The sequence below is a fragment of the Tachypleus tridentatus genome, chromosome 11, assembly GCF_004210375.1.
Source record: "Tachypleus tridentatus isolate NWPU-2018 chromosome 11, ASM421037v1, whole genome shotgun sequence".
In the NCBI taxonomy this organism is placed as follows: domain Eukaryota; kingdom Metazoa; phylum Arthropoda; class Merostomata; order Xiphosura; family Limulidae; genus Tachypleus; species Tachypleus tridentatus.
The window spans coordinates 6,580,057-6,597,212 of NC_134835.1; the positions used below are offsets into that span (position 1 = coordinate 6,580,057).

The following is a 17,156-nucleotide window of genomic DNA, read 5'->3' on the forward strand; positions in this document are numbered from 1 at the left end:
TTAGGATTTGGAGGAAAAGAATGTAGAGAGGGCAATTTTGACATCTTCATGTGTTCCAAGCTCTTTTCCATCAAGATAGTTCTACAAACTTTGGAATAGACAATAATCAGATGGGGCAAGTTGTGGAGAATAAGTAGGATATGGAAGTTTTTCCCAGTCTAGCTCTTCAATCTTTGCAGATGTGGTCCTTGCTGTATGGGGTTGTGCATTATCCTTGTGTAATACACCTTTACGATTGATCAAAACAGGCCTCTTTTCTTTCAGTGAAACATTCAAGTGCTCTAACTGTTGACAATAGAAGTCTGATGTAGTCGTTACATTGAGTGACAGCAACTCAAAGTGGATCACATCAACAATATCCCACCAAATGTTTAATAAGACTTTCCTAAGGTGGAGGTCCATTTTGGGCTGTGCTCTAGTCAGTTTAACTGTGCAGAACCATTGTCTGTAGCACTTAACATTTTTATAATATATCCATTTTTCATCTCTAGTCACTAACCTGTCCATTGAGTTACATTCATGAGAGTGTGGGGAAATGTCCACTTTTGCTCTTAGGTTTGCTCCATAAGGGTTTATTTGATTAATGATCTGAAAAAGTGGAGTTGTGTTAGTTTCTTTTATTTGTCTGAGCATTGTTATACACACCCTACTACATACTTTAGTCATTAAAGCCTTCTACAAAGATAGAAGTAATGATGCACTTTCTGTATTAAATTTTTGGACATTACTTGTGAGATGACCTGATATATCTGATGGAGTGGTTTTTCAGTCCTTTTGCTTTGCAGTGGCCTTCAGTGAAGTACTTCTCTCCCATATACTGTTTCCACATATATCAACCACAAATTACCTCTGTTTTAGTCTCCTGTTCTTATCCTATTGCTCTGGGTGACAATACTTTCAGCCAGGATTTAACTAACAAACACTACTATATTATCCTCCTATTTGATTTCTTCATCAGGTGATTCAATCATTCATACCATTCTGTGTAAAGTTCTCCTGATTGCTTCTCACTGGCCAGCTCAGCTGTGGTTTCTGCATCTTCTGTTAGTCCAACATATCTCTTCTTTGCTTCTTTCTCTGTCTTCCTTCCTTCTTCATCAACCTTGGTTATTGGTGCCACACCTAGCCCATCATGTTCTTCATTTTCATACCTGATTTATACCTGGTCCTTGGCAGGGAGATCTGGCTTATCTCAACAAGCAGTTTTATTTCTGGCTCATTCCTTTACCCTCCCTCCATGAAAGTTCATCAGCATGGAACATTTTCTACTGTTGGTCTCTGGGTCTAGGGTTTTTTGCTGATCAACCAAGTATTTTCTTACTTTTCTTTTCATTTGAGGGTATTATGTTTTCTTGATCTTCAGTTATTGGGTGGCCTTGTCCCACAACGTTTTCTTCATGACACTGTAGGATATTTACCTCTCCTATTCTTCCCTGTTGATGCTTTCCTTCTGGTATTGTTGTCCACTGTGGCAGGCTGCTCTTCCAGACTGCAATGTTAATATGATCCTTCACTGCCTCCATTTGAACCACCTTCCATGTGATCCTTATTTCAGTTTTCCCTTAGGACTTATTTTCTTCTCTTATTTTGTGGATATCAGAAGTCTAATTTATTTGATATCATTGTTTCATGTAATCTTTATCAACTTATGTACTAGACCATTCTTTCCTTCCCAATATCTCAGTGGCTAGGGATGGTAACTCCTACTTTTTGGTATTTTCCCATCCTTCCATTTTTCACCTTTATACTAGACTTGATCCAGAAAGATTTCTATATACTGTATGTGCTCTTTGCTGTTATATTGCCTAAACAACTTCCTTCCATGGTACCAAATCCTGCTTTTTGGCAGCTGTTCTCTGTCTATGATCTTTTTATTTCACCTTAACCAACAGGGTTTGGCTCTTTATTACATTAGATTATTCCTCTTTATCTTCTTTCTCCCATACTTTGTTTTAGGTGTATTCTCATCAAATTTGACATCTTACCTTCAATATGTTAATTTGTTACTATTTGCCTGGTATTGTGATTTCCTCCTCTTTGGACTATTGTCTTCTGCTTGTAATCAGTCTTCAGTGCAACTTTGACAAGGTAAGTTACCTTTAGAAGGACCTTATTTTCCTTTTCATTATTACTACACATTTTTTGGAATCCAGTCTGTAGCTAGTGGTGCTTGACCATGTATTCTTTAACTGTTCAAATCAGCACTGTCAAGCTATATTGACTTGCATCTTATAATTCCAGGACCATGCAACACACACTGCAGAGATGAGATGTTCCACTAGGTCACTTGTAGGTTTATCCTTGTGATATAATTGCTTCATAGGATTTTCCATCCAGGATTGTACCTACCAATGGACAATGTTGGTTTTGGATTTAAAGTAGAACCAATCAACACAAGTCCTCACACATGTATTACAGATGTCTGTATTCCTTTCTTATTAATATGCCTTCAGCATTGTGGGCTACGGTGGAAGTAATTGCAGATTATTACTGTTGTTTTTATTCTGCTATCCCTTGTTGCTTCTCATTCCAAGGATATTAATGCACTTGGAGTAGTTTCTGTGAATTATACTTTAGAGTGAGATGGTTTACATTATGTAGACATTTCTTTGATACGAGATGTCAGGTTTTCAAATTCACCCAACAGTTCTGCCCTGTTCATGAGTCAGGGGTCACTAGATTCTCTCTGGTCACATGATCTTATCTACTCCCACCTGATGGCTCGGTTGTAATTGACTTGCTGGTTTAACAATTTCCTCCTCTTTTATAGAAATACAAGCAGAAACAATCATTTCAAGTTTTAATTAAGTTTAAAGAGTTATTATATTCAGAGAAAAAATGGTAATTGGTAAACAGGATATCTGTTTTGAATGATTTTTATTAAAAAAGAACCAGTATTTCTTCAGTCATACCACTTATATTTTTACTTATTTTAGGCATCAGAAACACATAAAATATTTTTTCATGATACCTCTGACTCCTAGACAAATAAACAAAAATTCTGTAGCAAGTATAAGAGCTGTAGGAGTAACAAAGTGATTCTACATTTGGTGACAACAAATCTTTAAAGTCTAGATACACTGTTGGGGTGTCTGGAAAAAGACCAAGGTATAAGATATTACCATGGTAATGTTTTAATTTATACTCGTACTGTATTAGCTTAGAAATAACCTGGTATTGAGTGAAGCCTTAACTGGATTGCTCTAGACTCCAGCTGTGTTAATCTCAGAAAACCTAGAAAATGTTTTATGGTAATAACTTGTTCATATAAAACAATTAATGTCTAGATCTATCTTGCTTATATAATATTAAAGGGTGTATCATTATTTCTTTAAAAATAGGGAATGTCCAGGCTACCATAGATTTGCACTCACTTGTACTACATTAAGTAATGTCTTCACCGAATTATAACTTAGAAATATAATGTCAAAAACAATACAAAAAACTGTGTTTATACTTTATTTAACAATTCAGTAGCTAGAGGGCTATCAGTTGTTGCTGTCAGTCAATAGCAGTTAAGCCTTAGTAGCTTTACAAAAGCAAAGGCAGGGTGAGCATGTTTAGGTACAATGGGAATACAACTCAAGATCCTTAAATCAGATATTACTCCCTCTTCAAGTATATGATTTTGTACTTAACAGCAAACAAACATGATGACAATAGTTGGAATAATAAAAAAGTAAATTATCAGAAACTAATTTTAATCAGTTGATTATTTTGGTCACAGTCAATTTGGTTATATTTTCAATTGTTACAATAATTAGAAACACTAATTTTGACCAGATGACTATTTTGGTGGCCATCAATTGGATTTTTAGTTAATCAGTTGTTGGAATAATTAGAAATACAAATTTTGATTAACTTGCTCAGCTCTAGTTGTTGACTTCTGAGAACAGTATCTCATTTCACTAACTGTTGTTTATGGCTGATAGGAATCTTTGGGCTAAATGAGATGATGTATATTTGTCTGTATATTTACTTATATACCACCTAGTTTTAATGCCCTGTGTAATTATTGAGCTTTTTAAAACATATATTGAATGAATAGGAAAAGGGCTTTACTGAATATTCCAGAATGAGCTGCAACACTATCCATTATGTCTTTGGGTTGTATCAAATTACAGCTTGTGTCAAGGCCTTTCCAACAAACCAGTTCAGCTATGCAAATTAACCTTTTCCCCACAGTAGTTTTTAGTACATTATTAATGCTTACCAGTTATGCACAACCACACTAACTAGTTGAAGTACATTCTAGCCCTTTAGTGTTGCTCAACTGATACCCAAGTAATCAGTTATAAGAAAGCTTAACTCAGTTGAGACTTGTAAGGGGTTGGGTGACTCATAAATAAAGCTGCCAAGTTTGTACCAGATTGTGTAGGATTCTAATTACTCTCATTAGTGGCATGTTTGGAGTTATTCACTGCTTTTATACCACATCACACAAGATATTCAAAAGTTCCCAGAAAGACATGAGCACTTAAAGAGGTTTATTTCTTTTGTTTCACATGATTAATGGAAGGTTTACAGAATTGCTTCATTTGAATAAGACTGCACAGTAGAGTTCTAAAACTGTAACTTAAAAATTTCACTATCAGCTACAAAGTATACATGCACACATAAGTGCTTAACTGTTATCAAAGATAAAGTTTAGTTTTATCAGTTCATTTTTAAAACATTAATAGATGTATAGAATTAGATTTCTTTAAGGTGCTTGAGTAAGGAATGTGTTTTATATATGTATATTGAAATAATTTAAGAACTTGTCAAACTTTCATTTAAGGAAAAATATGTGGTGAAACTGAAAAGGAATGTTTAACATTTATAATTTAATAAATAGTTACAGAAGGTGTCCACCTGTATAGGCAAGGTATTTCTCCTTATTTAGGGGATGTGTTCCATGAGGTAAGCTTAATACCACCTTGAATTTCTATGATATAGATCAGGGGTTCCCAACCTTTTGGCACTCGCGACATGAAAATGTAATTGATGAAATAAAATTAATGTTATCCCAAGCTACTTCTAACAAGGCTACGTGACTCCCCTGCCAAGGCTTCGCGACCCCCTGGGGGGTCGTGACTCACCAGTTGGGAACCCCTGATATAAATGCTCATGAGTGTCTGCAGAATGGGGTGGGGTGAGAGCATTTGTCCCCAATCTGAAATTTGAGAAGAAAATCTGAATATTTTATTTGAAAAATATATCAGAAAATAACACTTTTTAAATATAAATGATGAAATTACATTTTCATAAATAAACTGTAATTAGCTAGAGTATTCAAACTTTAAGGCAAATGGCTTCCCCCACCTAGAATATAAAAATAAATTCTATGGATGTTTGCATTGATGTTTTAATATATTATGTGGTAGTTGACATTTACTAGATCAGTTTTTAAGTCAGCTTTCTCAAGTGCTTTTAATGTTTTATAAATTCTGTTGTGTTTCAGTGTCTTGTAACTAATTAAAATTAATGCTAACTCATTTTTCACATAGCTTTTTAAGTCTCATTTTTAAACAAATTCATTAATTAAATATCTTTGTGTAAATTCTTTTGTTTTAACCATTTTACTACAAAAACTAAGTTTTATATTTGAAATTATACATGATAATGTTGGGTTTCAGTGATTGTCATTCTTGTGCCAGGATTTTTGTAAATCCACTTATGTTAATATTAGTGTATGTCGAAGTACTTGTACTTGAAAATATCTTGAAAGGAAGGAATAATTTTTATTTTTTTCAGTCTCCTTTGTCACTTCTTTTATATGAAGTAGTGACGAGATACTTTGTTGACTGGGTTTTTTTGCTTTTTGTGGTAAGTTTGTAAAGCAACTTTTTATGATATACAATATAACTGTGATTAAAATATATTAAAGTGTTATTTCTGAGAAGAACTATATTTCATCACATAATAAAGTAGAATTGAATGCATACCGCTTGTATTTTTGTTGGTTTATTTACATTGTAATTAGTGTGTTTATGCTAACTTTGAATTCAATAAACTTCATACATATGATTGATTGACTAAATATTTAGAAGAAAAAATGTGACAATTGTCTGAAGAATGTTAATTCAGGTCATCCATTAAGTAATGTCCAATTTTAGGTTCAGAAAAAGATTTCAAACACTTTTAATGTTACTTAATCAACAATGTATATTTCATTATTATTAATTACTTCCTGCCAACAACTTACAAGCTTTGGAATTCTATAAAATTCTTGGGGTTTGGAGGAAAATAATGTAGAGAGGGTAGTTTTGACATCTTCATGTATTCCAAGCTCTTTTCCATCAAAATAGTTCTGCAAACTTTGGAATAGACAATAATCAGATGGGACAAGGTTTGGAGAATAAGGAGGATGTGGAAGTTTTTCCCAGTCTAGCTCTTCAATTTTTACAAATGTGATCCTTGCTGTATGGGGTTGTGCATTATCCTGGTGTAACATAACATGCTGTATGGGGTTGTGCATTATCCTGGTGTAACATAACATGCTGTATGGGGTTGTGCATTATCCTGGTGTAACATAACATGCTGTATGGGGTTGTGCATTATCCTGGTGTAACATAACATGCTGTATAGGGTTGTGCATTATCCTGGTGTAACATAACATGCTGTATAGGGTTGTGCATTATCCTGGTGTAACATAACATGCTGTATGGGGTTGTGCATTATCCTGGTGTAACATAACATGCTGTATAGGGTTGTGCATTATCCTGGTGTAACATAACATGCTGTATGGGGTTGTGCATTATCCTGGTGTAACATAACATGCTGTATGGGGTTGTGCATTATCCTGGTGTAACATAACATGCTGTATGGGGTTGTGCATTATCCTGGTGTAACATAACATGCTGTATGGGGTTGTGCATTATCCTGGTGTAACATAACATGCTGTATGGGGTTGTGCATTATCCTGGTGTAACATAACATGCTGTATGGGGTTGTGCATTATCCTGGTGTAACATAACATGCTGTATGGGGTTGTGCATTATCCTGGTGTAACATAACATGCTGTATGGGGTTGTGCATTATCCTGGTGTAACATAACATGCTGTATGGGGTTGTGCATTATCCTGGTGTAACATAACATGCTGTATGGGGTTGTGCATTATCCTGGTGTAACATAACATGCTGTATGGGGTTGTGCATTATCCTGGTGTAACATCTTTACAATTGACCAAAGCACTCCTCTTTTTCTTACAGTGCAACATTCAAGCACTCTAACAGTTGACAATAGAAATCTGATGTAATAATTACATTGAGTGGCACATCAACAACATCCCATCAAACACTTAAATACTATCCTAGGGTGGAGGTCCATTTTGGGCTGTGCTTTAGTCAGTTTACCTGCACTGAGCCATTGTCTGTGGCATTTAAAATTTTTATAATATATCCATTTTTCATCTCCAGTCACTAATCTGTTCAAAAAAGGTGTTAGTTTCATGAGAGTGCAGAGAAGTGCAAATGTCAACTCTTGCTCTAAGATTGGCTTCTGTCAAATCATGGGAGACCAATTTTTCAAGCTGTTACAGATGACGGTGAACTGTTGAATGGGTTGAATTAAGCTTCTGTGCAAGTTCTTTAAGTGTTACAGCACAATCTTTATCAAGTGCAACCAGCAGCAAGTCAACGTTAAACTCAACAGGACGACCTGAACATAATGCATCACTTAAGCTGTAGTCACCTGATCTTATCTTCTGAAACCCCTTCTACATTTTCTTTCATCAAGAGACTCCACACCATAAACACCTTGAATCTTTCGTGCAGTTTCTGCTGCACTATTGCCTTTTATAAACTCATAAAGAATCATGTGCCTAATGTGCTCCTCAGACACATCCATCGTCATAAGGGTTTATTTGTTTAATGATCTGAAAAAGTAGAGTTGGGTTAGTTTTTTTATCTGTCTAAACATTTTTATACAGGTCCTACTAGATATTTTAGTCATTAAAACCTTCTACAAAGCCAGAAATGATGATGCACTTTCTGTATTAAATTTTGGACATTACTTATGGGATGACTTGATATTAAACTGCCCTTAAAATTGGGAGTTAGTTATCAGAAATTGCCATGTTTAGTGAACAAGAACAATATTTTGTACATTATTAATGGAAATTCTTCCCAAAGCAAGGCTATTTTTGATCAGGATCATTCCGTTTTGATCTGGATTTGCATGATAGGTGGTTTTCAACACCTTCAGACTTTCATTTGTTGAGGTCATGTCAATCACATGTAAGTTTGTATCACTAAAATAAAGACAGTGAAAGTAGTTGTAATGAGAAGAACAAAGTATCTTATTAATATTATTTCTTCTCCTGCATAGTTTTTAAGTAATATATTTTCTGATTGCTTTAACTTCAACATGAGCTCTTCCTACATTTCAATTTTTATGTGGTATAAATACTAAGGTTACTAATTAATTGCATAAACAGCTGCTCATTGAGTGGCATTTTTGCTAGTGGTATAAATTCAAGTAAAGTGAAGCAGCAAATCAATAATCATTTAATAAGGAATTGAATTTTAAATGAGTGATTCAAGTCAGTGTTAGTAGTGAGAATTATTGTGTCTGTTTAGGTATTCTGTTTATTAGCCTACATCTTGTGTTAAAATGGACATAGTTTGTAACAAACATTATCAAAGAAATAAATAATCATTACATGAACTTGACATTATTTTTCCAAGTAATCCCAAAGAACTAGTCCAATGATAGAATATGTTGCAACACTGCAAAATTCAGTGTCAGCACTCAGAATCATACATTCATTTATTTTACAAGAGAATAACACTTTAATGCAAGAAAGAAGCTGGGAAAATGATTGGTTTTTAGATTAGGCACTGTTAATCCCTTTGGAATGAATGGAGAGCTCTTTCATTTAACATTCCCTGCTGGTATAGCAGTAAGTCTGCAGATTTACAATGCTACAATCAAGGGTTTGATTCCCCTCAGTGGAGTCAACAGATAGCCTGATGTGGCTTTGCTATAAGAAAACACACACTTTGTTTTAACTTTGTTTCTATTTCTCAATCCTTTTCTATACTTTCTCACTCTGACAAACTGTGCACAGCTTTTTTGTTCAAGGTTCATATTATTTTTCCTCTCTATCCCATTCATTTTAGTTACCTTTTGTTACCTTTATATTCTTTTCACCATTGTTAGCTTCTCTTCTTAAGTTTATGTACCTTTTATCATTATCTCTTTGAACAATATTACCTGATACACATGTTCATTTATTTTATTTTTACATTGTTGCCTGTGTTTTTGTTATACACTTCCATCTTTTGATTCATTTTACTATAAATAACTGTATTTATACAATTATTATTATTATTTGTAATTTTTATACCTTACTTCCCTTAGCTCCTTTGTAGCCTTCGATCCACATCTTACTTTGTTCTTTCAACTAAACACTAATATTGTTACCTTGTTCTTAACATTAATATTAACAATTTCATTACCACTCATAATCTTCTGAAGGGCTGTTCTCCAAAACGTTATTGACGTCTTTCATTAGTAAAATTATTTCAGTTTGACAAGTTTTTCAACACTATTTTGTATTTTGTTATTTCCTCAAGTAAGAAATTATTTTATTACCAGTATTCACATTCAGTACAGGTTGTTTCTCACTATAAATGAACCAATGTGATCATAAATGGTAAGAATGTTTGTTTCTTTAGTTTTACATAGCACATATGTTTTCACATATTGTTTTGTTTTATTGGACTAAGGAATAATTTAATATCAAAAATATATTTGTTGATGTGGTCCATAACTGGTGTGGTAGTCAGTTGAGTACTTTTAGTGTTGCTTAATTTTCTTTATTTTTTTTAAGGTTATTGCTAATCACACTTTAAAAAAAGAAACTCAGAGTTTCATATTTTTATCTATTTCTTTAGTGATTGGTACAGGTTATCGGGTGTTAATCAACTTAGCCAGTCAATTAGCATAGTGACCTGATAATCCATTACGATTGACTAACATACCTTTATAAGTGACCAAATATTTACTTATATAACAACTTTTTTTAGTTTGTTGATCAATAGTCTGTTAATGAGTTCAGTTTATTGGATAATAGTTTGGTTGTGAATAGCATGTTGGATAACAATCTGGCAAATCATACCAGTTTCTTGGATAATAACTTTGGAGAAGAGCATGTTTGTGGGTTTCTCAAGAGTCATAGATTTTTAATTATATTTTTGATTTTATTTTATCAGTATAGATAATATAAGTAATCTCTAATTTTACTTGTACAATACAAATTTGTTACTGCAGTGTATAAAACAGTAACTAATTCTAGTCATTTTGCTCTTTCAGCTCTGTGATCTTTTAACAGCCTTTCTTCTGGGAGCAGCAGCAGGAAAATGTGGAAAATATTTGGTGAATATTGTGGTGATACCTGTGATGAGTTTAAACAGTAGTTCTTTCAAAATATTCTTGAATGTTGCTGAAGTGTCTTTTGTCTGTATCTGTTAATAGCTTTGAGGTTTATCTGTGTACAGATGGATTTTAAAATGTAGTATTGAGTTTCTGTAATTGTAAGTGAGAAGTAAATAGCTTAAAATCAATTCCAAACAGAGAGGAGGTAAAGTGAAACATTTTTATTTTTAACTTTATATTAATTTCTGTTTGTTGGATTGAGACTGTATATTTTGTTGTGTAATAGTTTGTCAGACACTCCAATTTCTGGAGTAACAGTCTGTTAGCCACTCCAGTTTATTGGATAATAGTTTGATGGTGAATAGCATGTTGGATCTGGCAGATCATACCAGTTTGTTGGATAATAACCTACAAGAGGAGCATGTTTGTTCAGTACATTTCTTCATCTGGAGTACATAGTGATAAAATCTGTAGTACTTTCCATTTGGAGAAGTATACACTTTTCCTTTCCAAATTTCTACAATATTATTACAGTCTACAAAGATTATTTATTGTGAATTTTCTGTCAGCTTAAAGGTAGTTAATCATGAATACTTTCATTAAAATAAAAAAAAAAGATCTTTTTTATTTCATTCATGTGAAAACATTTCCAACACGTTTCTGTTTTGTAATTTTGATGACCCTTTTATTGTTAACCTGAAGATGACCTAGGAAGATTGAAATGTTGTTCTCTGCTGTTTATTAAAAGTATTAATACCAGTCATTCTGAGATTCACTTTTTGTATTGGTTAAACAGATTCTTAATATTCTGCATCTTTTGAGGACAATTTATTACATAATATAAATTTGTGAAAGGTATTGGTTTTTTTATTTATCTAGTTCACTTTTTTTTCATCCCAAACTAGTGATAACTGTTATGATGTTATATTAAATATAGACATGCATCTTTTTCACAGGCTTGGCTTACCTATGTTTTCTACACAATGTATATAATAAAGATTTTTGGTTTTTATTCACATTACACAATGATCCTTTGATACACTGATAATAAAGATCGGTTTCTCATTCATTACATTCAGACCACTTTCATAGCACAAAGTTGGAAAAGTCATCAGTTTTTTCCCCCAAACAATCTCTTACTACTGTTATCTTATAACTGTATCTAAGCCACAGTAAAAAGCTGTGAATTTACTTATAATGAGCATATTATGTTGAGCAACAAAAAGTAGCTCGTGGCTTCAGAAGCTGAGGAGCTATTAGAAGGAAGGAAAATAAAAGGGACAAATAAGGATGTGGATGATGAAGTTATAGCTTGGTGATTTCTTGGCAAGGCATTTGGATAGAATAGTCTGTGGGATAAGTAGTGAGAAAAGAATCTGATTATGTTACCCTGGGGTACAGGGAGAGGATATAACTTGACAGAGCAGAAAATATAGTAAAGTGCAGTTTCTGTGGTGCATGTGTAAAAGGAGGAATTAATTATTAAGTACAGAAGATGATAAAGACATTTAAATAAAAAAAAAACATAATTTAGTTTTGTAAGGGATACTTCCTAGAATAAACTGTGGGGATGAAATTATACATCGGTCACTAGGACTGAACACTAAATTTATATTAGTACATAAGAATGGGGAGATTGGCTTTTTTGACTTGTGAGATCAGTTCAGCAGAAAAAGGGAGTTATTTGGAATGGATGGTTTACATTTTAATGAGATAGAGGTTGGTTTATTTGTTACAGCTTTTAATGAGATAGAGGTTGGTTTATTTGTTACAGCTATTAACTCAGCTATAAAGGTAAGTTTTAAACTAGGACTAGTTAGTGGTGAGGGCAAGGAAGAACTTAATGCAAAAGCATCAGAAGCAAATAAAAGTTTTTATAGTAGGAAATGACTATAGAAGTAGTTATAAGGATAGGTTTGATCGTTACTATTGTAATGCTATAAATATAAGAAATTAAAATAGATGACTTTAGAGCATTAGTAGGAATGGAGAGTTTTGATGTAATGGGAATAACTGAAACATGATCAAATGTAGGTGTTTCTGGTGGCAGATGTTTCATGGAAGTACATATTTATAGGCTATTTAATTAGGATAGAATATTCAAGAAGCAGGTAGCTTTGTATGTAAAATGTGAGTTACATCCTGTTGAAGTTGAGGATATCAAGATAATGGCAAGTAGATTCAATCCATTTGGGTTTATATTAGTGGATATAAGGTTTTTAATGAATATTTGTTACAGACCATCAGATAATACTAATGAAATTAGTGAGGCACTTCACAATGATATTGAGAGTTCAGTTGTAATGAAGTCATAGTTATGGGTGATTTTAATTTCAGGCATAGATTGGGAAATTCTAGACCAGAAGAAGGGTTTTAGAAACTGTTCAGGATGGCTTTTTTCACTAACCAACCAAGGGACCTACTAAAAACAATGTTAATTTAGATTTATTGTAATATTCAAATATAGAAATGATTGTTAAAGTAGAAAGTGGGGAGCATCTGGGTGGAAGTGATCATTGCTCTATTAGGTTTGATGTTTTGCTGCATACAGAGTTAAAGAATAATGATATATTAGTTACAAATTTTTAAAAAGGCAAAATTTGAATGGATGTGAGAGGAATGATATGTTATAATTTTGACAGCTGAGTTATTTCAAGTCTGGTCAAATCGAGAAAGGTATTGAAACAGGAAATTAGGACATCAGAAAGAATGAATAAGAAAAAATTGATGTAAATATTAACAGTTATTACTCCTTTTTCTTTAAATACCTTAAGGGTAAACAAAACATTAGAATGAGGATCCTTAAGGGATGATAGAGGAAGGCTAGTAATAGAGGATTATGAGAGATCAAGGATTGGAAATGTGAGCCATTTGTTACTATTTTTGTCAGTCCTTGAATAGTGGGCAAGTACCAGAGGATTGGAAATTAGCTTATGTGACTTTTTTTTTCAAGGGAGGTGATTATAATTGCCCCAGGGATTATAGACCCATTAGTCTTGCATCAGTTGTGGGAAAAGTTTTGGAAAGTCTGTTAAAAATGCTTTGTAAAGTCATTTAACAAATAAGAATTTTATCAGATAGCCAACATGGTTTCACTGAGGGAAAATATTGTTTTACAAACCTTTTGGCATTCTTTTAAAAGGTTACTAGTTAGGTGGATCTGGTTGAGGAGTTTTAAGATTGTAAAGGAAATTTATAGTGTTGATATTTTTTTTCTTAACAGTGAGAATAGTAGGACCAGGGGACACAAATATAAAGTTTGACAGGGTAGGAGTTATTTTTCTAACAAGGTGATTGGCCTTTGTAATGAGTTGCCTTCAGACGTTGTAGAGGCAGAATATTTAAGGGAGTACAAGAGAAAGCTTGATAAGTACAAAATGGTATAAGACTTAGTACATAAATGACATAAGATTTATTTCTCTTTTAGTTTAGTGTTGAGGTTGGAACAGCTGAGATGGATCAATAGATCACATGTTGGCCCAATATGTTATTCTACATATAGATTATTTTAACTGCAATCACTAAATTAGTTTTTAGTAAGATACTAATGAAAGTCAATTTATTAATAAAATAAATTTATGAATATTTATTTATGCAGGTGTGCCATTTCAATCATCTGTGTGATTAAAGTGCTGTATCTGTCTAAATAAAGAATTCATCCTGAGAATGTTCTGTAAAAGCTATAACTTATTAAAATACTTATCAAAAGTAAGTAGACTCAAACTATACTAAGTGCATAAATGTTTATCCTGGAAGAAATAACATTGTCTACTGAAGGTTTTTTTATATTTTACTTGTAAATTTATCTCTTGTTTACTGTCATTTCAAGTAAACAGTGTTTGCTATCAGCAGTTTTCATAACTAAATTTATTCTTTGTTTTCTGTAAGGAATTTTCTATTCACTAGATATTTGGCAGGTCCTCACAGCATTTATTATCAGAATTTGTAACACCACAACTTTTTTTTCCTGAAAAAAATTGAGTGCTCTTATATGTGATATTACACAAAAAACTATATCACACTGAAAGAGTAACTATTTTTTTTCTTATACACTCATTCAGTAAGAAAGACAGTCACTAGGGTGAGTTGTATTTGGTAGAACTTACTATATGGATGGTAATTGTAGTCTGTTTATTTAGAATTTTTCCAGTATTATTATATAGCTTTAAACACTGTGCATCTGGAGAGTTATGACAGCTTTCTTCAACTTAAGAATGTTTCTTATTTCCTTGTTTTATTTGTTTACTCTACCTTTTCATTATTTTTGCAATATTTGTTTTCATTAAGACTTAATAAATTGGGTAAAAATTAACTAAAATGTTTATTGAACTTTCACATTTTACTATACTTTATTAAGTCAAAACTGTCTTGTAATATTTTATCAAAAGTATCAGATAATAATTTGACTGTATAAACTATTAGGTCATCCAGAAATAAATGTTGTTTTTGAACTGTGAAGTTTGGAAAAGTATAAACCAGTGTTGTAAAACATGCTTTAATCAAAGTAAGCACCATTTGCTTTGACACACTTTTGCCAACGTGTAATGATGCTGTATATGCCCCTGCTGTATACATCAGAGTTTCTATGGTCAATGAACTTCCTAAAAGCTTCTTCTGCAGCTGCCTGGTTTTGAAAGCATTTATTGTTCAAAACGTTGTCAAAGTGCTTTAAAAAATGAGTATCTGGAAAATAAGGTGGATGAGGCAGAAGCTTGATTCCCAATTTGTTCAATTTTTGGAGCATCATCCTTGACAGGTCTCATAACACTGATTTTGTTGATCTTCAGTCAGCTCATGCAGAACCCACTTATCCAACTTTTTCATCTTTCCAATTGCATTCAGGTGGTTGGCAGTGCTTGTGTCTAGCTTTTCTGCAGGCTCACATACTGCTGTGTGAGGGTCTGTTTCAACTGCTTCTCTTAATGTGTTTTAATCTAAGTATGACTTCCTTCCACGACATTCATGGTCTTCAAAACTTCCACCTCCATGTCAAAAGCTTTGGAAACAATGCAGAACTACACGTTGAGTAACAGATTCAGAGCCAAATGCCTTGTTGATATTCCATGTAGTTTCAGTAGCTTTTTGTTGAAATTTGAAATCACAGAGGAAAATCAGATGAAAGCTCTTCTTGTCCATGCTGCCTTGGGGGCTGAAAGACTTACTCTGAGTAGAGTTGAAACAGCAAGCAATTAAGATACCTTGTAAGTGACAAATGTTGGATTAAGCCAATCAACCAGTGATAAGTTACTCAATATTCAGCTTCTAAATGTCATTGTGAGAATTCCAACATTTATTTCTAGACAACTTAATATGTCTTGCAATCTTTTATCAAAAGTACCAGTTAATGATTTGGAAAAATATAATAATACTGATGTAAAATTTCAGAATCTGACTTTTTTTTTTTCAGATAATGAATTTTCTTTTCTAATAGTTGAAACCAAATATATTTTTTAAAGACAAATTTATTACTGAATTTAAAAGTTTAAGAACAAAAATATGATTTTTAAAAAGTTGTTCAGTTGTAAAAGTCACTTCAGGAAGTTCAGAATGATTTTGAGTGATGGTTATATACTTGTTAATAATTTTAAACTGTTTTTTAAGTGTCTCCTATAATTTCAGTACATTTGAGATGCTGCAAAAAACAATAATTGGTGTTCTCACAATTTTTATCTCAGGCTGAAAAAGAAAGTAATTCTTCCAAGTTTGTAACCCAATCTTCAACAGTCCTTCTACAGAACTCAGATGTTGCTAAAGTTCCATTGATTGTGGAAACTGTGTAAGTATAAGGTAAATTTGCTTATGACATGACACATCTTTATTTGGTACAGTTTGTACTTCTAACTGCTTTTTTTTTCCAAACTTTGTACTTGTTTGTTTTAAGATTAGCATATGATAGGATGCTTTTTACCTGTTTAAGAATTATGTTTTACTAATAACCAGATGTGTGTAGAAGTTATGTAAAAATACTCTTCTAAAATGTTATTGCATTTATGTCTTGTATTATACTACTTTCAATTTTGTTTATGTTAATGTTTAGAGTTTAATAAAGTTTGTATAATAAATGTGATCACTGCTTGTTTTTCTTATGTCACATGTATGTGTTTTCAGATATTTGCTGTGTCCGTTCTCTATTCTGGCTTGTGTTGGAAGATCGACTTCTGTGTTTACAAATGTACTTTTATCACTCTCCTTTTTTTGCATGGTGTATGGTATGTGTTAATCTTTTGATTTATTTATCTTCTTATGTTTATTTTAGGAAAATAAATTTCCATCTTTTTTTAAATTAGAAATCAATTGAAAATTATAAATAGTTATTAATATAATACAGTACTGGGCAAAAGTGTCAGGACAAAGTGAGCAATTAGGTCACAGGCTGTTTTCAAAGAACAATGAAAAGTAAATCATACAAAATTTTTATTAATCTTTACAACAGAAATTCAGTTAAAGTTCTTGATTTCAGCAAATAATTAATATTTTATGTATCCCCCTGTAACAATTGCAGATAATATTTCATTCTAATACACTCCCATAAAGTTTCTTTGGATGCAACTTTGATTTGTCGCATTTTGTATCTGTCATATGAATCCCAGATCTGTTCACCCAAACTGCTGGGCATTCCATGAGGTATCAGTATCTACTTACAATGTTTCATTATTACATCTATTTTGCAAATATTTTGTGTTGCCTCAGCAGAAAATCACCCCATAACCATCATGCTGCATTGAGGTAAGTATCTTTCACCTTTCTTCTGCCAGATATAATACAGTTTAAATCAGATATTTCAAACTTGTAC

At 32.7% G+C, this 17,156-nt stretch overlaps 1 protein-coding gene across 2 annotated transcripts in view; it reads left to right on the forward strand.

The window, feature by feature from the left end:
- PIG-U (phosphatidylinositol glycan anchor biosynthesis class U) overlaps window positions 1-17,156 on the forward strand; it is a 38,845-nt gene that overhangs the window by 3,578 nt on the left and 18,111 nt on the right. For both annotated transcript variants that reach the window (XM_076466188.1, XM_076466189.1), the window contains exons 2-6: window positions 4,838-4,902; window positions 5,737-5,808; window positions 10,301-10,363; window positions 16,039-16,139; window positions 16,472-16,572. In XM_076466188.1, the coding sequence (XP_076322303.1) occupies window positions 4,838-4,902; window positions 5,737-5,808; window positions 10,301-10,363; window positions 16,039-16,139; window positions 16,472-16,572 (402 nt within the window). The remainder of the gene's footprint in view (window positions 1-4,837; window positions 4,903-5,736; window positions 5,809-10,300; window positions 10,364-16,038; window positions 16,140-16,471; window positions 16,573-17,156) is intronic.